Consider the following 26980-nt stretch of genomic DNA (forward strand, 5'->3'; position numbering starts at 1 on the left):
TTGCAAATGGGATGCATTTAGATTATCTTTCCTGATTCTGCTCTGCTTATCCAGAAAAGAAAGTCCCTCCTCCCAAAAAAGAAAGCTTTAGTTTCTGATTCAGCGCCAAAGAGAAAGGGGATGAGTTGCACATAGGCCCTTCTGTGCTCAACACAGAATAGAAAAAAAAAAAAGAGATGAAAGAGAGAATAGCTGTCCCAGATATAAATCTGACCTATAGACTTCTAGTCAAATCATCTTCCTTCTTGCTACTCTCACAGAGGTTCTTGACTTGATGGTCAAAGACTTGTTTTTTTTTTTAACTATGATTATCATATTATATTTCAAAACAATTTGTTTCTTTTATGGTCCTATATATTTTATGTATGTAAAAACAATATTCTGAAGAATCAGTCCACCAAATTGCCAAGAGTTCATGACACAAATAAAGCATAAGAATCCCTATCCTCTCTTGACCACTCTTCACCTCCTCTGAGAATTAGAGACAAAAACCACACCTCTGCTGATGACATGATCCTTTTGACTCAAGCTGGGCCAACAACAAAAATTCACCTTCAACTCATTACCCTATTTAAACTGACCCATTCCCAAACCTATTGTTCTTCTGTGTTTCAAAGGAGAATGGAGATTAGGGGAGGGACAGAGCAAAGAAAACATAGCTAAAAATATATAAAATATAACTAAAACATGTTTTTCAATTTCAGATTCTTTTGAAAAAAATTAATAAACTGAAATAAATCATCTTTATTTAAAGTTATTCACAGAATAAATCTTTTCTCTGACCTTATAGACTAAGGCAAATGGTATTATTACTTATTTTTACTGGAAGAAAATTAGTTTCTCAAGTTGAAGACTGTAAATAAATTTCCCAATTGTCTTTTTTTAAAGGTAAAGTATAATTTTAATATAGAGTTAATATATGCTATATAGAAAATTAACCAAATACACCACTTGCAAAAGCCAAAATGTACCTTTAAAGGATTCATAAACTAAGAAAAAAGATAAATTTGGAGCCCAGATTTTTTGATATAGAATATTAAAATGAAAGCTAGCTGTAATGTTACAAATTAAGAATGAGCTGACCTTTAATTATGTATATTGCCTGTAGTTTAAAGACATTAGTACCCAGTATCTTCAAAGCCTGTACAATATCTGAAAGTTCAATTTTTCCTTTAAAAAAATTGAGAAGAAAAAATACACAAACTTCTGAAAGACTATAAAAATACAATGACAAGTGAAAATTTATCATTTCCTTCTGCAGCTCATTTTACAGATGAAGAAACTGAGGCAAATAGGGTTGAGTTGCCCAGAGTCACAGAGCTAGTAAGTGTCTAAGACTGGGTTTGAACTCATAAAGATGTCTTTCTGGTTCTAAGCAGTCCTCTCTCTATCCACTATAACACCTAACTGCCAAGGTAAAGATTCTAGCTCAAAAATCTCTCTTTACAATAGCAGTTATGTTTCAGTGATTTTTTGATATCACTGTGCAGATAATCAACAACACAGATCACAACCTATCCATACTTTCTCAGTCTGAATAATTCTTGTCCATGTCCTTCCATAAATCCACCATGGGGAAATCCAATCAGTATGCTGGAGATGTTTGTCTTTCACATTATGTGTATACTTAAGTGGACATTGCTAGTTGTCCTGGTCATATTTTGCCATTACTAAACAACCGGGCAAATTTTTCCAGCAATACAACTTAATACTCCTTCATGTGCTCATTGTATATTACTTTTGACAGTGCATTAAAGCCTGCTTATTCCACCATATGTCTCTCCCTTATCCTTTGAGTAATTCACAACTTTCATTCTTTGGAAACCATGGTATTCCATAATCCATAATACCATACCATCACTGGAAGAATACTGATGTTAAAAAGATAGGCCTTTCTTCCAAGGAGGAGTTTGAGAACATTAAAAACACCCCATATGCTTCCTCCGATTCAATTCTGGGATTATTGTTCTTCACAATATCAGTTCAAGGTACATATCCTGAAGAGCCAGCTCTACAGGCTGTCTATCTACCTGTGTATCACAATCTGAATACAAAGCATTTTTCACTCATTTGATTTTTCTTGTATGGATATTTAGTCCAAATTCTTTTGAGTAAGTATGTTTCTGTCCTTTAAAGGGTTCTGCAATATTCCCAAGATTGGTGCAATTAGGACAATTTTATCTGCAAATAGGAGCATATAGAAGATCTCATCATCTATGAGGAATTCTTCCTTCTATTTGGATTCTCTACTGGGCATTCTCCATGAGAATAGCAAACACATTTAATGAGTATGTATTTCCCTGTTTATGCCTTCCTTCTAGTCATAATTGTAGAATTGTCAAATAGTTATCTCTGTTATTTCATCTTCCAGAGAATTTTGCATGATTATGACATCTGTACAGAAAATATCTAATTGCTGGAGAACTTTTAAGTAGCCTTTTGTGGCTCTAGATCAAATTTTTTTTCTAGTCAACAATAAATAGTAACTATTGGATCTTGTGTTTTCTATGCCTTTCAGGTGACAACGTGACTAAAGAGGTGATCCACTTTAAGACATCATTTCTAAAAGCCTACTTTTTTCTATATTGTATATTCACTAAGGAGACCCCGATGTCTGTATAAATTATTCTCATTGGGAAAGAAATATTGTAGTTATTAGTATTTTCTCAGTCATTTTATTATGGTAGTAATGATGTCTGATTCCTTTCCCTCCCCCCAAGAATTTAGTTAATCTTCTCCTCTTACACAGAACTTGAGAGTTAATCCTTAATACCTACAGAGTTATATCTCCTCTAGTTTAGATCTCTTCTGTGTATGTTTGGTTTACTCACAAAATTACTAAATTTTAGAACTGAAACCTTAACAACTATCTTGTCCAACCTATACCTGAAAGGAGTTTTTAATAAAACTTTGTTGTTTTGTCATTTTTTGGTCATGTCTAATCCTTTGTTGCCTCATTTGGGTTTTCTTGACAAACATACTGGACTGGTTTGCCATTTCCTTCTCCATTTTATTTTACAATTGAGGAAAATGAGGCAGGGGTAAGTGTCTTACTCAGAGTGACATAGCTAGTTAAGTATCTAAGGCCACATTTGAATTCACAAAGATGAGTCTTTTCTCCAGGTCCAGCATTCTATCCACTACAAACACCTAGCTACTCTAATATAATGGATCTTTAATGATCTATTCTAGACTTTTCCCAGAAATTGAAGTCAGGCTCAGTGGCTAGTAGTTTTCAGGGTCCCTTCGTTTCTCTTTTCTGAAAATCTGAACATTTACCAACTCTTTAAAGTTAGTTAAGCATTTACTAAGTGTCTACTACGCATTAGGTGCCATGCTAAGCGCTGAGTTGAAAACAAAGGCAAAAGACAGCCCTTAGTCTCAAGGAATTTAGTCTAATCTCATGAGGAAAACAACATGCAAATTGTATACAAATTCTCAGAGAATTTTTGTTGAAAGGAATCACAAAGCCTTCTTTTTAATTTTATTTTTATTTTTATTGGGAGAGGTGGGGATCTTAGCTGGGACTTGAAGAAAGCCAGGGGAACCTAACAGGTAGAGATGAAGACATATTTTTTTTCCAATACATTTCTAGTACACAGTTGGTACTTGATGTATTCTTGTTTATTGACTGCTAGTAACTCAGCAATCACATCTGCCATTTTTGTCAGTACCTAAGGTTAGAATACATCTGTTCCAGGTGGCTTGAATTTATCAAGAGCAGTTAAATGTTCTTTCACTATCTCTTTTTACATAGTTTGTGTATCAACTTCTTGTTTACCATTTTTGCTCCATCATTTTTCCATTGCAAAATTCATCCTCCTAAAAAAGAAAATGGAAACAAAATAAAACTTCATCAGTTCTATGAATTCTGCCTTCTCTTTGTGATCACTTATCTTTGACCCAAAGATCCAAGCAGTGTCCCTAACACTTCTTCCCTCCTCTTCCCCTCCCCCCATATAAAATTAAACTAGTAAAACCAAACAAAAACTTAACTCATAATGAACTAACCTCACCAGCCTCAGTGCACTTTAGTACTACTGACTCCATTTTTGGTGACAATGACACGTTCTTATATTATTCTCTATTATCTGATCATACTTTCACTTACTGCATAAATCTTCTAAAAATATTAGTTGAAAAAAAATCTTAGTTGATAAGTTCCCTCTGTATCTATATTAGACTCTTTACACCACTACCATTTCTCCTTCTTATTGGAAGTGTTTCTCTTTTTGCTTTCAGAATTTTATACTTGAGTGTTCCTCATCTCTCCTAAGTCTACTTCCTGTGTAAATTCTTTAGTTAATCTATTTGGAGAAGCCATCATACTTACAGAGATCAATGCAATCACCTGAACATCATGCACAAACAAAATCCCATGGAGTATTTCCCATGTAGAGAGAACCAATCACTCATTTGAATTTTGTATAAAACATCCTCCATGATGGTAGAAAAGAACTTTGATGAATATATTTTGCCTTGTTTTATGCTTCACTGGATATTGATTATTTGAACCACTGAATCATGTCTATTTATTGGTCTTCCATTTTCATCGATAAATGTTCTTGATATAATCTGGCTAAATTGGATCTAATGTCAAGCTTCCTGATCACTGGCTTCCATGTTACTCTTGACCTACTTGTATTATCTAGTCAATCATCTGCTTGCATAGAGGCAGGAGATTTTTTAAATGATTCCCTGGGCACCAACTTTCCTCTCTCTTAAGAAAGAGTTCCATTTCATTTTTATGATGTTTTTGATTTCCCATCATGTTTTACATTTCCAGTTCTCTTCTTGAAGAAATGATATGTAGGCTTGAGACTTCTGAGTGGTTATAGGCCTTTGGCCTTTTTCATTTTTTGTCTTAAACCATAAATTCCAATAAAATTAAGTTAAAGAACAAATGGGAAATCCTTTTGGGGGATTAAAAAAAACAACTATAAGATTGTGATTCATGACTATACAATAGTTTCTGTGGAAATGAACTGCAAGTTTTAGGGAACTGAAAGCTCAATAGAAGTCATCAGCATGATGAAGCTGTCAAAAAGCAAATGCAATCCAACGCTAAATAAATGAAGCACAATATACACAAGAGAGAAGCGTATACACAGTATTTTCCCTTGGTCATCTTGCATTGGGTTTCATGTTTGGTTCAAGATGAGTCATTTTAAGGAGGACTTTATTAACTGTAATACATCCAGGGTAGGCAACTGAGATGGTGAAAAGATTTGAAACCAGTCTCTATAAGAATTTTTCTCTTTTCTCAAAAATGAAATTAATAGTAAAAGAATGAAAGAAACAAATGGAATTAGGTTCTTTAAAGCATTTGGGAACATAAATTTTGGTAAAAGATATTTTTAAGTGCAGCATGATGTAGTAGAGAGAAAGCTGGTTTCAGAGTCTAAGAACCCTACCCTCCACTTTGGCTTTGTGAGTCACATAATGTCTCAGTCCACGTTCTGGGCAAGTCTCTAAAACTTTACATTTTAGAGAAAGCAACTATTTGCTGTGGTAAAGGGAGTTTCCTCATTTGGAAGTTCCCTGTACCAAAGAAATCACAGATCAAGACTAGTTTCTCTATCACTAAAAGACATCTACTGAAATATATCCCTAAATCCAAGTAATATTCATTTTGTATGTTCATTTGTGAATGAAAAAAGTAAGATATATCACTGTTATTTTTGTCCAAACTTTTCAATGTCAGCTTCAATTTTTCCCATGGTTTTTAAGATACTTCTAAAATTCACCAAAGACTAGCTTTACATGTTTTTCATAATCTCTAAATTTCAAAGTACCCTATGAGAAAGGAAAAAAAAACCCAGAAATTTAAAGGCAGCTAAGTTAATTTATATTACTAGAAGTATTTGTCCAAATAAATCAGTAACTATAAATAATCTACTTTTCAGGAGATGGATATACCAACCAAGTACATATATTATACAACTTCAACAACTTGACAATGTGTTTGAAGTGCCTGATATGTACCAAGGTACTGTGCAAGGTAGAGATACAAGCAAAAAAATAAAAAGGAAAAAGTCCCCACCCTCAAGAAGCATATAACCTACCCCCTGAAATAGCTTTATTGCAATTGATTCCAAATCTTGTGGTTGATATTTTTTGAAATAATAAAGCAGGAATTTACATAAAACTTAAATTTTCAAATATGATTAAAGTCAAAGGTTGGGTTCTTTGATCTGCCTTCTGCAGACCCTAAGACCTTTTGACATAATATTAAAATCAACTTCAGAAAATTACAGGCAATTTAGAGGAGATAGAATTTTTCCTGCCACTAAGAAATAATAATGTGATAAACATTTATATAGTACTTTCCATATGCCAAGCACTGCACTATGCTCTTCACAAATATTATTTGAGCTTCACAACAACCCTGAAGGTTAGGTATTATTATTATCATTATGCCCATTTTACAAATGAGAAAACAGACAGTTTAAGTGATTTGCCCAAGGTCACACAGGCAGTAAGTATCTCAGGTGTGATTTGAACTCAAGTCTTCCAGAAAAGAAAGCTATATTCACTGTTCAATCTTCATGACATATGGACCTTGCCAGTTTGTCAGCCACTTACTTTGGATGTATTAAAAAGCCCAGAGCTTAAAAAGGGAGAAGGATTTAGGTAAAAATCTTGGTTTTGCCACTTAGTAACTTTTTAAATACTTAAATCAATTATTAATCTTTTAATCTATCAACTATAAAATAGGAATGGTGATCATTTTACTGTGAGCCAGCATGGGAGAATGGATAAAAACTGGTCTCCAAACTGTTTTTCTTCTTTCATGAACTGTTTTGAATGGATGAATAAGTGAATGAATGATCCATGAAATGCTTACTATGTACAAAATCCTGTGCTAAGCCCTGGGAATATAAATGGAAAAATGAGACAATCCCTGCTCTCCAGGACCTCCCTTTCTAAAGGGGGAGACAATGTGGTAAATTTCAGATACAAATCAGCTTAATGGAAATAACAGACAGTCCTTGGAGTCCAGCAGCAAAGCAGATGGTCATTCCTCTTCTTTAATGTAATTTCCATTGATTAAAAATTGCCATTTTTGATATTGAAACATTTGACAATATCAAAGACTGGTTTTAAGAAATCTCTTTTCTGGATCTTCAATAGATGCAGCTGCAATACCTTCAGGAACAGCAGCCAGACTGCATCTTCACAAGCTGATGGCTGCCGACACTAAATTAAAAGTCTTGCTATTTCAAAGGCTTTTGGATTCGGATGGTGATGGCTCTTCTCGGCTGCCTCCTGGCTCACTCAAGGTGCCCTTCTGCTTCAGCCAGGCTGGCTTGCCTGCCCTATGGGCGGCAGTTGGTGGTGTCCTTGGCTGGCCAGTTTTTCTAACCACCTCATCACCCCATTCGATGTCTTGCTTAATAAACTTTGTTGTTGAAATGGTTGCTTGTTTGAAATTTCTCCTGCTAAGGCTGGAGGAGTCACGCTAGTGGATAACTAGTAGCAGTCTCTATCTGGGGATACAGTAATTTAACTTATTTTTAAACTTATTTTTCATTACAACACAGTGCAAAGGTGATTCAACGGAGTGGATGGAGAACATTTCATTTCTTCCCAACTAAAGTTTTATCCTATCATCTTAGTTGTGTCCTCCTTCCTCCCCAATTCGGTTGTTGTCCTTCCTTCTCAAAGAGAACCAAAATGACATCACTATATTAGACTCGAGTTACAGAGTGACCAACTGTGGCTGATCTGAGAAATACAAGCTCAGAATGCTCTACCATAGGCCAGACATAAATAGTCTGTGAACATTCGGGGTACGCTCTAATCTTGCACATTTTGAGTTTTTTCTGAGCTGATTCAATTTGCTCAAAGAGCACAGCACCTTCTCCGATAAGGGTACGCCATGCTGGGCAATGCTGTGCCAGTGTCATACAATCAATTCTAAAGTTCTTGAGAGATCTTGAGAGCGTCCTTGTATTGCTTTTTCTGACCACCTTCTGGGTGCTTGCCCTGTGTGGCAGCCTACCAATTGTAATCTTACTCTTAATCACTTAATCTTATTCAGAATCATTTCTGCCAAGAAGGAAGTCCTCTGGTATTACATCAGAATTTCATTTATCTTCAGATCAAGATAAACTTCCTTATCAAGACAGAACACCAGGATGTGGTTCGGTAAAATTCCTCTTTTGCTTATCCAGACAGACTTCAGGGATAATTAATCTTCAGTGAGAAAAGGGTGAGGCAGACCACTGGGGTTTCAAAACCCAAGAAAGGACTCACTGGTCCCTTTGCACAAGTTGAATGTACTTACTGGTCTTTGGTGTTTTATTCTTTATTCATTTATATCTTAATTGCAAAATCACAATACAAACTATGATGTTTCTAATTAAATGAAAGGATCAGAGACTGTATTTGTGATTTCAGAGGTAATATTCAGAGATAATAAAACACTCCATCAGTATCTTTTCTGCAATTTATAGCATTCAAGAGTTGCCTAGAATAATATGCATACCTTTGTATACCATCAAGACCAGGTAGACTATAGTTGTGCCAAGTTCATCTATACCACTCCTTGGTTTATTTAATCCTGAATTCCCAAGTGACTACATTTCTATTGCTACTTTATCTATTAACCACTCCATTGTTAAGCTTTTTGTGTAATTGCTTTTTAGTTCACCAAAGATGAGCAAACCACCTGACATCTTTAATTGACTCTGTGAAAACATGACTTTTGTTACCAAGGACAATTAGTTCCACAAGATACAATGGTGAGTATCAAGGGACATGGAACACCATTGATGTGGAAACTATAGTCCATATATGCTTTTCTTATCCTATGAAATTGTCTTTGTCTTTCCACAAGCCCTCCAAGATACCCACCCAGCTAACTAGAGCTCTTCCTTTCCATCAATGAACCTTGAATGGTGAACTAATGGATAGCTTGATATTATCTTTCACTATTCCTACAGAGAAAAAAAAATTTAATCTGGATTTATGATTTCATCCAAGCCAGGAAACTCTACTCTGACAATGCATGAATGAAAGAAATGAAAAAGCACTTAAGTACTTATGATATGTTGAATGAAAAAATAAATTATTACAAACTATACAAGGACTTGGTAAAGCAGATGATGTCATCCACTAATATTTTTTGTCTTTAAAGAAGAAATATGCCCATTACTTTTGCATAATGGTTACCTCAAATCTACTTGCTTAAATCAAATAGACTTCTTTAATTGTTGGAAAGTATTTAATCACCTCTTCTTCTCTCCTTTCTTTGAAGAAATGATTTCTCACCTGGTTAAATCTTGGTGATTGTGTTATAAATACTCCCTCCTTTAATTTTTTGAAAGATTCCTTCTTTCTCTACCCTTGCCCTTAGTATTATTTATTCTAAAGCACCACAGAATGCAATTATATATATCATATGTAGTAGTTGATTATGTATTGTATCTTCCATTAGGGTTCTTTTAGACAGGGAACCAGTTATTTGTTTACTTGGGTTTTTTTTGGGGGGGTGCCTTTCTTTGTATCCCTAGGGCTTTGCATAGTGCCTAATATACAGTAAGTGTTTAATAAGTAGGTGCTGATTAATATAAAATTGAAAAGTAAGATAAGAAGGGAAATAGGAAGAGGACATCTACCTGCCTTGAATGAGTTCAAACCACTTGACCAAAAAGAAAAGATGTGACTGGTGAACCACTGTTTAAAAATCTTTGGATAATAGGAAAGACTCAACAAGAGGTAACATCATCTTCGTCTTTCAAAAACATAAAAGTAAAGTTAGCAAACATCTAGAAAAGGAACTAATTATCAAAAAGTGCCAACAAAGCTTCATCAAAGAATAGAGGAAAATAAGCATTTATTAAGCACCTACTATATACTTTACAAATATTATCTCAACTGATCTTCATAGCAACGCTGCAAAGCTATTACTGTCCCCATTTTACAGGTAAAAGTGAGGCAAAATTTAAGTGATTTGTCCAAGATCTAAGTATCTGAAATCAGAATCAAAATCAGATCATCCTGATTCCAGGGCCAGTTCACATTCCATTGGGCCACCTACTTGCCTCAGAATGATAGAGAAGAAGTCAAAATGATAATAAAGTCAATCAGATTCAGAACTGATTGAATAGCAAGACCCAAAAGATATTTCTTAATGCTTCAATGACAGGAAAGAATTTAATAGAGTATTCAAGAGATTTGGCCCCATTCAATTTATAGTGACTTCATAGAAGTCAGAAATGGTGTACTTAAAGATGACCTAGAGCTAAGACTAATAATTAACATGGCAGATGACAAATTTAGGACCCAAAAAAGATCCTGACAGGCTAGAACACTGGGCCAAATTTAGTAAGATGGAACTTAATTCAACAAGAATTTCTAAAGTATCTACCTGGTACCAAGATAAAAACAATAGCCCTTATGCTCAAGATGCTTGCCTTCTACTGAGGAAAAAGCAAAATAACATATGTGCAGGTAAAAAATAAATACAAAGAAAATTCATAAACATAAGAGATACTTAAGGGAAATCAGAAAAGGTCTTTGGTAGAAGACTTAATTTGAGCTGAGCTTTGAAAAGAACTAAGAGGTGAAAGTTAGAAAAGCAAACATTCCAGACACAAGGGACAAACTTTGCAAAGGGACAATGAAAGGAACTTAACGTGTCATACACAATTTACAATAAGTGAGTTTGGTTAAAATCTAGAGTTTGTGAAGGGAACAATGTGTAACCAGCCCGAAGAGATGGCAAGTTGGACAAAGCTTTTGAAGATCCTCAAATGCTAAAAGAGAAGGGTTTGGTTTTTTATCCTAGAGGTAATAGGGGGCCTTTGATGCTTCATAAACAGAGAAATTATATAATCAGACCTATGCTTTAAGAATATCAATTAGATACTAATTCACTATTAGTGAAATGATGAGTTGATTAATCTGGGATTATACCCAAAGAGTTACAAAACCTTTGCCTCAGTAATAGCATTATTATATCTGTTTCCCAAGGGGAAAAGAAAAAGAATCTCTATGTTCTAAAATATTCATAATAGCTCTCTTCGTGGTGGCAAAGGACTGGAAACTGAGGGGATGTCCATTATTTGGAGAACAAGTTGTGGCATATACTTGTGATGGAATACTATTGTGCTATAAGAAATGATGAGCAAATTGATTTTAGAAAAACATGGAAAAATTTGCATGAAATAATGAAGATAAAATGAGCAGAACCAAGAGAACATAGTGCATAGTAATAGAAATAGTTTGAAGGATAAAGGTGAACAACTAAATCATTTTGAGTATTATACTCAAATCAACTACAAAAGAACTATGATGGAAGATGCTATCCACCCTCAGAAAAAGAATTAATAAATAGAAATATGCACAGTATGGTTTTACATAGATTTATAGATGGAGATGGAGACATAGATACAAATACAAATATAAATATAAATGTAGACAAAGACATAAGCATATGTCTTCTCTAGGAGGGAGTGAAGGAAGAGGAAGGAAGACAGTTTGGAACTTAAAATATAACAAAAAAATTTTTGTTAGAAAATCAATTTGGCAGCTACACAAAAGATGAACTGGAGAAGAGGTTGAATACAAGAACAACAATCAGAAAGCTATTGTGATATTCCTGATGAAAGCACATGAAGTACGAGGTCCTTCTGTTTTTCTCTTTACTTACACCACAGTAATAGAACAGAAGAAAAAAATTGTAGACAAAATCAATAAGCTGTATGGTTATGAGGTTTGTTTAGGATATATTTTATAACTATCAGGATAAAACCTAATATTTGGATTCAAGAAAGCAACTTCATGATGATGGAATCTTCAAACAAATGAGAAAGATGTGGCAAGATAGTTTTTATCGCACTATAAGATGAATCAACAACAGGAAATGATAACCATAGAAAATAGTGTAATCTCAAATTTCATTAAGTTCAGAGTCCAGAACTAACTACGTGTTGGGCCCACTCTGCTCCAAACTGTTCAGAGTACTGAGAATACTATGTTCCATCCTGGGAACAAGATTTTAGAAAGAAGAAAAGATATGTTGTATAGTGTCCAGAGGAAGACAAGAGGAATGGTGAGAGGGCTTGAATTCATGCCATATTAGTATTAGTTGAAGGAAAAGTTGAAGTACTAGCGGTGTGGCCCTGAACAAGTCACTTAAGCCTGTTTGACTCAGTTTCTTCATCCGTAAAATGAACTGCAGAAGGAAATGTCAAACCACTCCAGCATCTCTACCAAGAAAACCCCAAATGAGGTCATGAAAAATCAGACATGACTGAAAAACAATTGAATAACAAAAGCTTGGAAAAGAAAAAACAATATTGAAAGACTATTATTTGCTAAGTGAAGTGAGTAGAACACCAAGAGAACAATGAACACAACAGGAAGATTATGTGTTGATCAATTGTGATGATTGGGGCTCTTTTCAGCAATGAGGTAATTCAGAACAATTCCAATAGACTTGTAATGGAGAGAGCCATCTGCATCTAGAAAGAGGAATATGGGGACTGAATGTGATCATAATATAATTTTTTCACATTTTTTGTTATTTGCTTGGTTTGGGGCTTTCTCATTTTTTTTCCTTTTTGATCTGATTTTTTTGTGCAGCATGAGAAATGAAGAAATATGTATAGAAGAATTGTACATGTTTAACATATATTGGATTGCTTGCTGTCAGGGGGAAGGAGTAGAGGAAGGGAAGAAGAAAAATTTGGAACACAAGATTTTGCAAGGGTGAATGTTGGAAACTATCTTTGCATGTATTTTGAAAATAAAAAGTTATTATTTAAAAAATAAAGACACTTGCAATAAAAAAAAGAAAGATTATCATGAATATGATATTAAACTTGCTCCGTTTGGCCCAAGAGGGTAAAATTAGATATAACAGGTAGACATTACAAGGAAATAGACTTCTTAAAAAGTTTTAGTCACTCATTACCATAACTAGGGACATAAGTGGAGCTTAAATAATTAAATAATTTATCATCACAAAGGATTATATATATATACACACACACACAAACACACACACACATAGTATATATGTATACACACGTGCATATGTGTATATGTGTGTGTGTATATAGTAATGCCAGAGAAAATGAGGCAAGACAGAGATTGATTTTTAATATTTTAATTGTGGAGAATTTAGACTAGCAGAGGCCAGCTGGCTGCATGGGACTCTTGTCTCAAAGCATTCAGCAGTGAGCAATTAACTCAGGAGATTTTTATAGCTAGGGGAAACAAAGACAGATGGGATGGGAGGGAGGTGGTGAGGATACTGGGTGGCAGACAAGCCACAATTCCAGGAAAGGGTCATAACTTAGTCCTGACAGGATAGGGTAAAATAAGAAGGTCAGAGGGCAGGAGACACGAAAGTGAAGGGCAATATTAAAAGGAGAGGGAATTATCCCAGCAGGCATTTGAGATAAGGTACCTGGAGTTTTATGACTCAGTGGTATTTCAGGGCCTCTTTTCTAAGTTAATTTCCCCATTCCTAAGAAACAAAGGAATGAGGCTTTAATAATTTTATTCAGGGCATAATAATTCAGGGAAACTGAGGCATTACTATATATATATTTTTAAGTTAGGCTATAATTTCTTTAGCCACACTTAAAATCCTTCCATTTTTACCAATTCTCCCAAATGCTAAAAAAAATTCCTTTTTGAAAAATTTTTATAAATAAAGGATAAGGCTTGGAAATTGAAAAGGCAATTTTTATTGTACAAGCCATGGTCATTGCTATATTTGCCTATAGTTTATGTATTTTGATTAATTAAGCATAGACAATAGCCTAATAAGAAGTATGTACAATTGCACTAAATAGTTTTTCCATGGAAGATTTATGGGAAAATGTGGACCAAAATCAAAAAAAAAGAAAAGAAAAGAAAAAAGGCACTGTGATAATGCTAAGTATGCTAACGAAATAGTACCTTATACCAAGCAAGTTAAAAATGCTAAAAATATCAAAGATAGAGTCTCATTTTATGTGCTGATAGGACGTGATTTGAATGCTCAAAATTAAGTCCATTCTTAGCAAGGATACTATGGCTTCCTGGAAATTTTTTTTTTTTCTGAAAATAAAGATATTTCATGATATTTTGAATCTTCTTCCTGAATAGTCTGAATGTTGCAGGAGGTCAGGGGATGGGGATAAGAAGGAAATTTTTTAAATCTTAGATTAGTTCTGCTAGCCAAAAGGTCCTATTAAGAAATTTCTCCAATTTACTTGGCTAAGAGTATAAAGGTCCACTCGTAGACAAAGAATAGTAGGTTGAGTTTATTTAGCAAGTCATGGAAACGACAATTCACAGAATTCTTAAGTCAAGCTCTGCAGTAGGTCAGGAAAGGTAGACATATGAAGACAGTTAATGATTGTGCATACAGGGCAGGTTATATAACAAGGGTGGCAGACAACAGATGCTCGATCAGATTTAAAGATTTAATCTCATAGGTGCACAAAAGGCTGCACACAACTTGATCTAAGTCAATAATCAGGTGATTTGGGTAGAAATAAAAAGTGAGCTTGATAGCCAATTATAGAGCATCTTGTTGTTCTGAACTCTATACCTTTTGATAAGAGTTGATTGAAGCAAATAAAGGAAATTAGAATCTTGATCTATATGACAAATACTATTATACAAATATGTATGTATGCTACACATGATTACACTATATAGAATATGATTTTACATGTTTTTATTAAATCAATTAATTGTTTACTAGTAATTAACTTGTTCATGATTCTCAATTCTAATTCATTATAATTGCAGCTAATGTGCTATTATACTTGAATTTGACATTTGATGATATATAAGTTCCTCCCTTCCTGGCTCCTTGTTGCCCCACTCATGAAATTTTGCTCTGCTACTGATGGTACCTCCTTGACAAAATATGAACTCTTTGACAAGATATGAACTTGTCTTGTTCCAGGTTAAGGCACTTTTCAGAAAACCAAAGTATGAGAGTAAATCTCTCTGATGATACTCCTATGGGTGGAAAATTTTACCACAATGTTTAGCCATGATTTTGTCCAATTCAAACAACAGTGAGAACTCAAGTGACTAATTTTAACTGACAAATCTAAAAGAAACCCTTTACCTTGAAAGGGAACTCCATAGTTGATGGAATCCCACTCCTATATTCCCTATCAATACATATTCTTTCAGAGAAGGTCATATGGAAGTATTATGCATAAAGCCTGCAATCAAATTCATATCATTAAAAAGTAAAAAAAAATTTTTTTTAATGCAAAAACCTTATGAATTAACAATTGAGAATCCTAACCCTTACTTCACTCATCCTCTCTCCCCTACCATCTCTACATTCTGCATTAGACCCACAAACCAACCTGAGATTCTGGGCCTGGGATGCATTATGAGCTTCTCCTCTTGATGCAGATCATCCCCAGTACCAATACTAATCAGCAGTCAACACTGATTCTATCTAACTAACTAAACAGAAAGGAGAGGAAGTGGCCTCCTTCTATCTTCTACTTATGTTAGGGAAACCCAAGGCTCTGCTATGAAAAACTAGACTACCCTCTCCAGTCCCCATAAAAAAAATTAAAAAATTAAAAATTAAAAAAACACAGCAAAAGCTAATTCCTCCCAATCAGAGAGAGAACAAAGGACCAGTGTGAGTAGTAGTACCAGGCCTGAAGAAAAGGGGACTGAAATCAGTTGGATCTAAGTCTTGTAACTTTAAAAAAATGACTGAGTATGGTGAAAAGAAGGGAAGAGGGAGTGGGAGGAAGCCAAGGCAGCTCTGCAGTCCAAATTCTGGGGTGTATCCAACCATAAAAGGGAAGAGAAGTCATAAACTGACAGGATGAACAAAAAAGGCAGAAATACCAAAGATTTCAAGAGAAATAAAAATTAACTTAAAAAAAACCTAAAGTTCAAACAGATAAAGCAAAAGAAAGGACACTAAAATTTTACTGTTATTCAGTCATTTCAGTCATGTTTGACTTTTCAAGGCCCCATTTAGAGTTTTCTTATCAAGTTTGCCATTTCCTTCTGCAGCTCATTTTATAGATTAGGAAATTGATGCAAACAAGATTAAGTGATTTGCCTAGGATTACACAACCTGACTATAATTTCCTAATTAAAAATTTACATGCCCATAAACTAAAATAAAAAAGAAATAGAATACCTTCAAAAATATAAAACATGTAAAATAACAGAAAACAAATCAAAAATTTAAATAACTTATTTTCAGAAAAGGAATAAGAAGTAAATGAAGAAACTACAAAAACAATAGCAATAGGTTCTGGATGAGATGGGTTTACAGTAGAATTATATAAAACTTAAAGAGAATTATATAAACTTTTAAAACAATATCTATAGTACATAAACCATTCTCAAAAATTCAGAAAGCACTTTACCAAAGTCCTTTGATAAGAAAAGTATAATCTTAAAACTTAAACTAATGGAAGGATAAATTAAGGAAATGATGATGATGATGATAGCAGTGATAGAACCGTTTAAGGTTTAAAAAGCACTTCACAAGTCTTATCTGTTTGATTCTCAAAACAATCCTCTGAGGTAAATGGTATCATTAGATGAGAAAACTGAGGCACAACAGGGTTAAGTAAATTGCCCCCCTGTCTGGCATCTAGTAAATGAGGCAGAATTTGAATTCATCTTCTCAATTCCAAGTCCGATATTAATGAGACTCAGTAACCTAGTGTTCAATAAACCCCTCCCCAAATAAAAATTACATAGTAAATAACTCTCTATTTGATAAAAACTGCTGAGAAAGTTAAAAAGCAATTTGGCAAAAATTTACATCTTATACCATATTCATTCTGTATACCATATTATACCATATAAAAATTCAAAAAGGATATGGGACCTAAATATTAAAAATCATAAGATAAAGAAATTAGAAGCGACATATATTATTTTCCTTTACTAAATAGATCTTAATAGATGTTGAAATTTTAACCAAAGGAGATAGAAGCAATTACAAAAAGTTAAAAATAGATATTACAACTGAAAAACAATTGCAAGATGAGTGACTGGGGAAATCCTTGTATAAAATATCTTGGGTAAAGATTTGACATCCAAAATATGTAAACCATTTATAAAAATAAATAAGATCAAAGGCATTCCCCCCAAAGAAAAATAAGTCAAAAAGGTATAAATGAACAGTTCTTAAAATAATTGCATACTATTAACTATATGAAATAATGCTCCAAATTACTATTAATAATTGCAACCCCAAGACTCCAGCTCACACCCATGAAACAGACAAATATGACAATACACGGAAATGTGATGAAGAGAAAAGCATACTAATGCTTTTACAAATGGAAGGGTGAATTGATACAAATATCCTGGAAAGCAATTTCGAATGGGGAGGTGGGTAAGCAAGGGGAGAAGAGACTAAAATATTCATTGCCTTTGACTCAAAGAGGTTACAGGATAAGACATGTCTCAAGCACATAATTAACAAAAAAAAAGATTCCATATGCACCAAAATTACATAATAGCACTTCTCCTAACAACAATTATGTTAAAGCCAAATAGGAACTCAACAATTGGGAGTAACTAAAGAAATTGTGATATGATGATGTAATGTAACATTACTCTATTGTAAGAAACAGCATGATGAATACAGATAAACATAAAAAGTCTTAAGTGAACTGATACAAAGTAAATTAGGTAGATCCAGGAAAGAGACAGATAGATAGAAATACACACATAGGCATTTATGTATATATGTACCTATATACACACACATATGTATGTGCATATGAGTGTATATATATATATATATATATTTATAAAATGACTGAAATAACAAACAGAAAGAATAACCCAAAATTATTACTGACTGTTGAGAAATTATCATAACTAAATTCAATCCAAAAGAAGAACTATATGAAAATCTCTTCGCCCAAGTTGTGGAACATTGCATATAATGGCAGAACATTTCAATGCACTGACTGGGTTTTGCTGATTTCTTTCTCTTATTCAATAATAACAACAGTGATAATGGTTAACATTTATATAGCTTTTTATGTTTGCAAAGAGCTTTGAAAATATCTCATTTTAATCTCACAACAACGTTATAAGGTAGGCTTTACTATTTTCTCCATTTTACAGATGAGGAAACTAAGGCAAGCTAAGGTCAGAGTCACACAGATTTATCCATTCAGGAACCTGGTACCATTAATATCTTCATGATTTCCCAGACAATGAGTCCAATGGTCTTTCAATGTTGTAATATGGGAGCCACCTGACAATGGCTGCTGGAGATCCAACCCAGACCTGCAGAATGGATCTCCTCATGTGAGAGGATGATACAAGGAGACTGAGAGACAGTCTCTCTCTGACCTCTCTGAGAGACTGTCGAATTGTCTGTCCACTCTCCTCTTCCCTCTGCCTCCAATATATCTCATTCCCAGTCCACAAGCAGCCCCTGTGTCAGAAAAGGCTGCTTTGTGACTCCTTCACATGCTATGATCCACAGCTGTGGAGGCTCTCAGAGAATTGACCTGCCCCATAACATTTCAACTGTAAATTTCCTGCTTCAATATGGATCATCTCCAGACATATTTAATCAATTCCTATTTCTTTGAACACACTTAGACCCCAGACTTAACCCATTTACCACCACCATCACCAGGACAATCCCTACTCCAATCACCTACTTGTTTAAATAATCAGGAAGAGATCTTGAGCTCTAAATACCCCTGTACTTTATTGACTGGGAGAATTACTGACTTGAGTAAAGAACCTGGGAGACAAAATGCACTGTCACTCATGAAGCCCCTGGGTAGCACCATAGTGCACAGAATGCTAGGATTGGAGTCTAGTTGAATACCAGAGTTTAGATATTGCTTCAGACTACTAAAGACTTGTATTGTCTTCTGTTTACCTAATGCAATAAAACTTTGTGGATATACTTGCAGCCAACATTGCCATTTTATAGACTGACACTGTAAGGAGAAGAGATAGTATGTGACAATGACCAAGGCAATGGGAGGCACAGAATGCTGATCATACATTTACCCTCTCCAAGCTAAGCATTTAACAAGAGTGATGTCCACAAGGAAAGATGACTACCGAAAGACTCAGCATCATCAGATCAGATGGAAGAGCAAGCTGAGCCAATACACAGCTGGCAACAACAGAACAGAAAAGGAGTGGGCAGATTCAGAGATTCGGTGTACAGCACTATACTTACTCATCTGGGCCAGAACACTTATAAACATCAGGGCTAGATTGATGAAAATGATACGGAAATTCATAAACTGCTAAACAAAAAACAAGAACTCAACAGACTTTACCAGCATGATTGTTCATCTCTCTCTAAAAAGACAATACTCAAATCCCTCAAAAATGCAAGCAAAATCTTGAGAGATGCAGGATTCTTGGCTCAGTAAGAAAACAAATGAAATTCAGTTTTATGCTATTAATACAAAATGCTTTTATGAAGACCTGAAAATTATTTGTGGACCAAAAACCTATGGTGCATATGAGTTATTCAGTGCTAATAGAATCACAGTGATTAGTGATAAGGACATGATCCTGGAAAGATGGGCTGAACACTTCCATGTGTTCTCAACAAACTATCATCAATCTATGCTGATCAGGCATTGACTTCGGATTGAAGTCAATACCTCTGTGGCCAAACTTTCAACTGAAGAAGTTTTGATTGCCATTAGGCAATAAAACAGAAATTCTCCATTAGCTCTTGTGGTGTTTTTCTTCTTTATAATATAATGGTTCTCTCCGGGAGCAGGTTTCTTGGGGAGGTAGCCCTAGTATCAGTTCAGATCAATAATCATGCCAAATGTAGCCAGCTGATAAAATGCAAATGTTTATCTTCTTCCTTGGGCCTGGGTAGCTTTAATAGAGGCCTCTGCTTTCCTTGGTTCTGAGAGCTTTTGCAGCTTGTCCTTTGCCTCTGCTTTCTTCTGCCTCCAGCCAGCACCAAGGTGAAAGTTGGAATGAATCTCTTGTCTCCTTGCCTGGGGCTGGGTGGCTTTCTAGAGAGCCTTTCAGACCAGCCTTGGTCTCAGTGGGGGAAGTGCAGGAGCCCAGCCACCACAGTGAAGTGAATGAATTTGGCTGCGCCTCTGAGAGAGGGCTTCTCTCTGAACTGACCGACGCTCCCCTCTCAATCTTTTCAACTGAACTACCTTGACTGGCTTACTGAAGCTCTATTTATGCTCCTTCTCCAAGAGTGGGATTGTGGGATCCAAGAGTGGGATTATGGGTTTCCTCCCAGAGTGCTCTCTGGCCCTAAGAGCTTCTTGCTTATATGAGTTCTCTAAAGGTGAGAACACAAGCATTGTTTCTATCAGTTACACTTAGTACCTTGTTTCTTCTGGCCCATAGCATCTCCTTGTAAGATCAGATCAATCATACTGAACCATGCTAAATTAGATAATTATTGTCTCTATCAACTCTGATGACAACACTTTGTTAGGATTCCAACAAGCTCTCCATCCTTACATGGAACTATAGCTTATAATAAATGAAGAAATTTTGGATGCTGGGGATAAGAAGTTCATTTACCTTCATTACACACTTAATGGCAGTGATACAAGAACACTTTCAAGGTCTCTCTAAAGACCTTTGGTAGTGATTGTGAGGCATGGGAGATACTTGGTACAGGACTGCTCAGCAGAGAACACCCACATACTCTATGAACAAAACAAATCTGCAACAGTTCAAAAGAAACCTGAAAGATGTAAATCCAAAGATATCTGCACCCCAAATACTCATATGGACTCTCTGTGACCAACCTGGGGTAGAACTTTCCAAGCTCATACTGGTCTGATCACTCACAGTATTTAGTGGTTTACTATTTCCTTCACTAGCTTGTGTTATAGATGAGGGACTGAGGCAAACAGGGTCTTATCCAGGGACACATAGCTAGTAAGTGTTTGAGGCAGATTAGAACGCATGAAGATGAGTCTGCTTGACTCTAGTCTCAATGCTCTATCCACTGTGTCATCCAGCTACCCCAAAATAGCCCCAGGACTCATACTTCAAAAAGGTCACGTATAAGAAGTCACTACATGCACCAAAATATTTGTATTTTTGTAGTAATTTTGTAGTAACAAATTAGAAAGTAGATAACTCTACCTGTGAATGACTAAACAAATTATGGTACATGAATGTAGTTGACTTTTACTAAAATGTAAGAAATGACAAATATAATGAAGACAGAAAAGCATGATGAAGCATTCACATGATTCGATGTAGAGTAAAGCAGAGTCAAGAAAGCAATATGTACAATAATTACAAGATTGTAAATAGAAAAAAACCACTACAATCAAACAATCAAAAGTAAATTTTGCAAAATTACAAAGATTAAGCATGGTCCCAAAGAAGTGATATGAAAACACATTCCCACTCTACTCCTTTGTAGAAATGGGAAGTCCACAACCATGTAGTAAATTGCACACTGAAGCAATTAGGTAGTTCAGTAGATAAAATGTTATTCTTGGTTGAGTAAGAACTGAGTTCAGATGTAGCCTCAGATGCTAGCTGTATGTCTTTGGAAAAGTAACCTTATTATCTGTTTATCTTATCTGTAAAATGAGGATAGTAATAGCCTCGATCTCTAAGCTGTTGTGAGAAAAAACAAAATAATATCTATAAAGTATTTTGCAGGTTTGAAAGCACCATATAAAAGCTATTGTTATCTTTAGACTTTTTCAACGTATTGATCAGTTTTGTTCATTTTTCCTCTTTTTTTTCCTTCAAAAATATTATTGGTTGTGTGAGATGGCTCTCTGAGACGAGAAGGCAGAAAGATAAAGGGAGAAATTTTGGCAATATAAAAAAACTATTAAAAATGTATTATAAAAAAGATATATTTGTGTTTCACAGGATCCATGATTTCTTTCCCATAGGTACTCTTCCCCAATAGTACATATAAAAATGGATCCATGCCCTCCCATCCTGTGTGATTCTTGGCCATGGCTTCCTCTAAAAGCTCCAGATCTATCCAACATTTTGGAGATGTTTCCCTAACTCTTTAGATATATCATGAATGTTCCTGCTCTATTCAGACTATCCATCTGTGGTATTTTACTCTTGCTAAGTGGCCAACTCACCTCCTTTTTCAGTCACACAGGTCTTTGATGATTTCTTCAATACCACTTTTGCTCAAAAGTCATCATAGATCTAATCCCCAGCATGCTTAGGCACCATGCACATTTCCAATGCCTTTTGAGTCACCTACAATTGTGATTCTGAGAAATGTAGTGCTCTATGATTTACAGCAGTATAGCTACACTGGGAGAACAGTGGTGTTTAAAAAAGGTGATGGGTTTGTGACAGCTAGCAGCTTAGAATTACTGAATATATGGGCTTTCTTCCAGTCCATTCTCTTGGTTTTCAGTTCTGGGCTTTCTTCACTAGCCATCTGTTATACCTGTATAAGATACATGTACTGATAAAGCAACTCATTGGTTGCCTGTGCAATTATGAATCATAATCCAGATTATATACATTTACTATTCGCTTACTGTTTTCCATTTGGATGGCTGATTCATCTCTTCTTAGTGATCCTGAATCTCACTGAGATAGTCAAGAAGAAGTGAATTTGAATCCTTCCTCAGACACTTCCTAACTGCCTCAGTTTCTTCCTCTGTAAAATTGGCGTAATAATAGCACCTACTTTATAGGGTTATGGTGAAGATCAAATGAGATAATATATGAAAAATGCTTTGCAAACCTTAAAATACTGTATAAATGTTAGCTGTTATAGAATTTTATACAATCTTGTTCCAAAAGAGATATTTAACAAAAGACAGTAAATTTTCACTTTACTATACCCACAAAGATGTTTTAATTTTTTTTATAATCAAAAAACAATAGCTACAAAAAATTAAAAAAAACAATATCTGCTGCAGAAATATATATATCCTCTACATCTCCCCATTAGTGATGTGAATATGCAGATATGGTCCATTATAGAAAATCTCCTACAAAAATTTGCCTGTTCCCTTCTTACATACAATATTCTTGAGTCATTAAGATTAATTTCTCAGAAAGATGCCATCAAAATGGGAAAGTAAACACATAGTGCTAAGTTTCTGGCATCTTTTCAATTGTCCAACTATGATTTTTCCAGCCTATTAGAATCTTCCACCTTTGAGAAATCTTGAAAATCGATATCCGAATGCCTTTAAAATTACCTCATCTCCAGCAAAATTTCTTCTAAGTGTACTTAGTTCTAAAAATTCTTGGATTTCATTTAGTGATCTTTTACCATTTCATACATTAGATTTCAAGGTAGTGGAAACCACATGTGAATTATTAATATAAACTGATAGCAGTTTAATAGCCAGAAAGAGACTAATTTGAAGTCCAGATTGTATAACTTACATATAAATTACTTTCACTCCTTGAAAATTAAATTGTCTTTGAGGCATGGTAACAAATAAAGTTACAAATACTTTCATTTTTCTACAGACAAAAATTTCAACAGATAACTGAATTTATCCATTCTCATAAATCCTTCTGTAAACAACCAAAACCTGAATCTACATACTATTATTTAGAATTTTTATTTCAAAGTACACATAAAGAGTTGCAAGTTGAAATTGAAAACTCAGAGTCCTCTGTTACAAATAAATAGAGGTATATATTAGGGATAATTTCTTGCAAAAAAAGACATTTAAAAATGTTTCCATTGCATCATTTCTCTTTGATTCAAAAAATTCAGTAAACAGTTTAAATCAACAAATATTTACTATAATTGAACTTTGATATGTGCTCTAATACTTTATAACATGTTATCAGGAGTCATCAAGCTTATTGGCAAGAGTTTTAGAACTGAATTATAAACCAAAGGACTCTTTCAATTTTTCTAAGTCCTATTCAAAAAAATTTGCAGAGAAAATGGCAGCTGTCTAGAAAATTGGTCATGCAGACCAAAACTTGTTTGGTCAGACATAGTGGAAATTTCCCCTGAAAATGCAGATTAGAATTATCTACTGTAGATGGCTTGATAGTGGAATGGATAGAACTCCAGACTTGGAATCAGGAAAACTCATCTTCATCTTCCTGAGTTCAAATGTAGCCTTTGACACTTAATAACTGTGTGACCATGGGCAAGCCACTTACCCTTAAGTCCTTATTTGTCAAATGAGGTGGAAAAGGAAATGGCAAACCACTCCAGCATCCTTGCCAAGAAAACCCCAAAAGGGGTCACAGGGAGTCAGGCACAACTGAATGACTGAACAACAAAAATTTACTGTGATTTTCAGCCTGAAAGAGTTGTTCCAAAACACAGCTTTCTATGCACTATATTGCTCTGCTTTTCTAAGTCAAATTTGTTTCAGGAATATATTGTACTTATCATTTTGGTACTACTAATTTTTAAAAATTTGAAATGGTAAGGATAATGAATTAGTTTCATTAGTCCTCATCAATCAAATACCTTCTCTACATTCTAAATAAAGAATGCCTGTTGTCCATATTATGATATGCAGCTGGATGACTGATTAATCCATAGAGCTGGCCTATCAGTACATTTATCTTGAAAAGACAATAAAACGAATTCATAAGGAATAAAATGGTATACATTTGCATTCAGAAAATTATAGTACAGTTCCAGTGACTCTGGAAATAAAAGGCTATCTCTATAATATTAATATTCTTCTGAGGATAATGTTTAGCTGTGAATTATGGAATATCAAACCCTCTGAAGAACACAATGGCTATAAGAGTACAGCCCAATGAGTGTGAACAGACTAAAATATAACAATAATAGAGATCTATGCAGAAACAATGGAGCTATATAATTAGCAAAGAAAATAGGAATAACAATGGACAGCCCATACTGGTAACCCATAGAAAATCAAAAAATCTAGAGGAAGTGCCCTGATATTATAGGGGGTCCTCCAATGGAGAAATAACAAGAGTGACACAAGAGTCAAGAGACATACAGGATAGGAAACTCTACTAGTCTTGTGATCTACACTATTGACAAGAACACCCAAATGTTACAATCCATTGAAGCATGGAGGTTTTTAAAGACTTTATATAGGAAGTATTTCAACATACTGCCTTTTAAAAGTTAAGGTATAAATCATTTAATATCAACTGGTATGGTAGACCAAAACTTTTATAAATTTACTCACCACTATAAATCTTATCCTAAAATGTGTTTCAATTCAAATATGCAAACTTCAGGTTAGGATTCTGGAAATCTCAATAGGGAAGGCAAATAGAATTCTAAACATATTAAGGATTTAGTTTATAAATAACATCAAAACTATGATTTAATTTTTAAATTCCAGCATATACAAAATTAAAGTAAGATGTTCTATGTGCCATTTGATCCTCTCCTTCCTCTTGGATAAAGATACTACATCTCTTCACATGGACCATTACAGTTTAAAAGAAAAAGTTAATCCAAGAATTGTGCTTTTAAGCCCTTCTGTTCAGTGCCAATAGTTCACATATATCATTTCTAGGTTACTCCCAAAGTTTTTTGTGCTTTTTCAAAAACCAAACTGCTGATGGTGACTGCTGGAATCAACTTCACAAAATTTGGAGTGATACCCCTGAAGAAGCCGGTTAACCCTTCTTTGGCAAATATTTCTTGAAAGAAATAAAAAATGTTCCGCTGCGGAGCTCCTTCTATGGAAGATAAAAAATGAAGAAAAAAAAACAGACTAATGTTAATTTCCAAGTCTGTATTTAAATGTTTTTATATTATATTTAATATTTTGTTTTGTGTGTTTTAATGTTACTTTAATATAGTATATTAATATAATATAGTTGCACTATTGTTCAGTACAATACCAATTTTTTTTTTTAAAAACCTGAAATGTACGCACAAGCTAACAATGAGCCTTTCCCTTCAAGAGCATGTATGAAAAACAATAGTCATGACTATTAGAAGGGTGTTTTACTGATACTTGAATTTCAGGCGGGCTCCATCAATTTGCTTCTAAATTGTTGTTTTGCTTTTTCCTTTGTGATACCAAGAAGTTTGGTTTGGATCTTTGTATCACTAGAAAACCATTTAAGACATTTTTGAACAGGCCCATTGATTGTGGTAATGGCAGAGATATTTTCTAATTCTCATTAAAAAAAACTACACCATTTGCAAGGAGGTCTTCACAATGTCATTCCATTATATATTGCTGATACTTTCTTATAGCAGATTTTTATTATGGTATTCCAAGTGTTATGGCAGATGGAAGGCCATTCTCAATGGTTTAAGTCTCACTTCTGATATACACACTGACTATGTGACGCTGGAACAATATATTTAAGTACTTGATGCTCCAGACAGTTTTCTAAAGCTGAAGAACAGTTGCTTATCTGAACTGGGAAAATGAAATCATAGATTAAAATAATTGAAAAAGTTTTCTAGTTATATGCAATCCTATTGTATATAGTGTAAATTACATGTAAAATTCTAACCTTGTCAACTTGTTACGATAGATAGGTTTATCTATCATAAACCTAAATAAACTTAAACACAGGTTATTAATTACAATGCTGCACAAAGACATTTGAGGTCTGAACTTTCACTGCCAAAATCATCAAAAAAATAAAGGCATCACTACCTACAGAGGTTCTTATGTTAAGAATCAACAACAAGCAAGGAAAAGCAGATCTTAAATTTGATTGAACTTTGTTATAGAAGAAATTACTCTATAAAGTCCAGGTCTCAGGATCATGCTATACCAAGCACTACAGAAACTCAAACCCTGCAAAATTCCAAAAAACTCAAAGAGAAAGTAATCAACAACAATTTATTAAACAGCTTCTACGTGCCAGCACGTCTCAGACATTTAATAGTCTTATCCTGGCCACATCAATTAACTTCTGAGTCTATGTCCTTTTTTTAAAAAATGGGGATAAAAATGATATCCATCTCAAATAGTTGTTGTGAAGACTGAATAAGATCACATGTATAAAGCATCTGCAAATCTCAAAAAGTATATAAATGTAATTATTTGTAATAAAACTATTACCACAATATATATATGAATGAGGC

At 34.4% G+C, this 26980-nt stretch overlaps 1 protein-coding gene across 2 annotated transcripts in view; it reads right to left on the reverse strand.

Moving 5' to 3' along the window:
- Positions 1–3505: 3505 nt before the first annotated feature.
- The window catches only part of LOC100922478 (calcium-binding mitochondrial carrier protein SCaMC-1-like), a 63017-nt gene continuing 39542 nt past the window's right edge, over positions 3506–26980 (reverse strand). Inside the window, exon 10 of one of the 2 annotated variants that reach the window (XM_031967186.1) lies at positions 3506–3822. In XM_031967186.1, the coding sequence (XP_031823046.1) occupies positions 3815–3822 (8 nt within the window). In that variant the 3' untranslated portion in view covers positions 3506–3814. Of the gene's footprint in view, positions 3823–24158; positions 25609–26980 lie in introns of those variants that run through there. The other variant, XM_031967185.1, reaches the window with a different exon arrangement.

This window comes from Sarcophilus harrisii, chromosome 4 (assembly GCF_902635505.1).
Source record: "Sarcophilus harrisii chromosome 4, mSarHar1.11, whole genome shotgun sequence".
NCBI classification, from domain to species: Eukaryota; Metazoa; Chordata; class Mammalia; order Dasyuromorphia; family Dasyuridae; genus Sarcophilus; species Sarcophilus harrisii.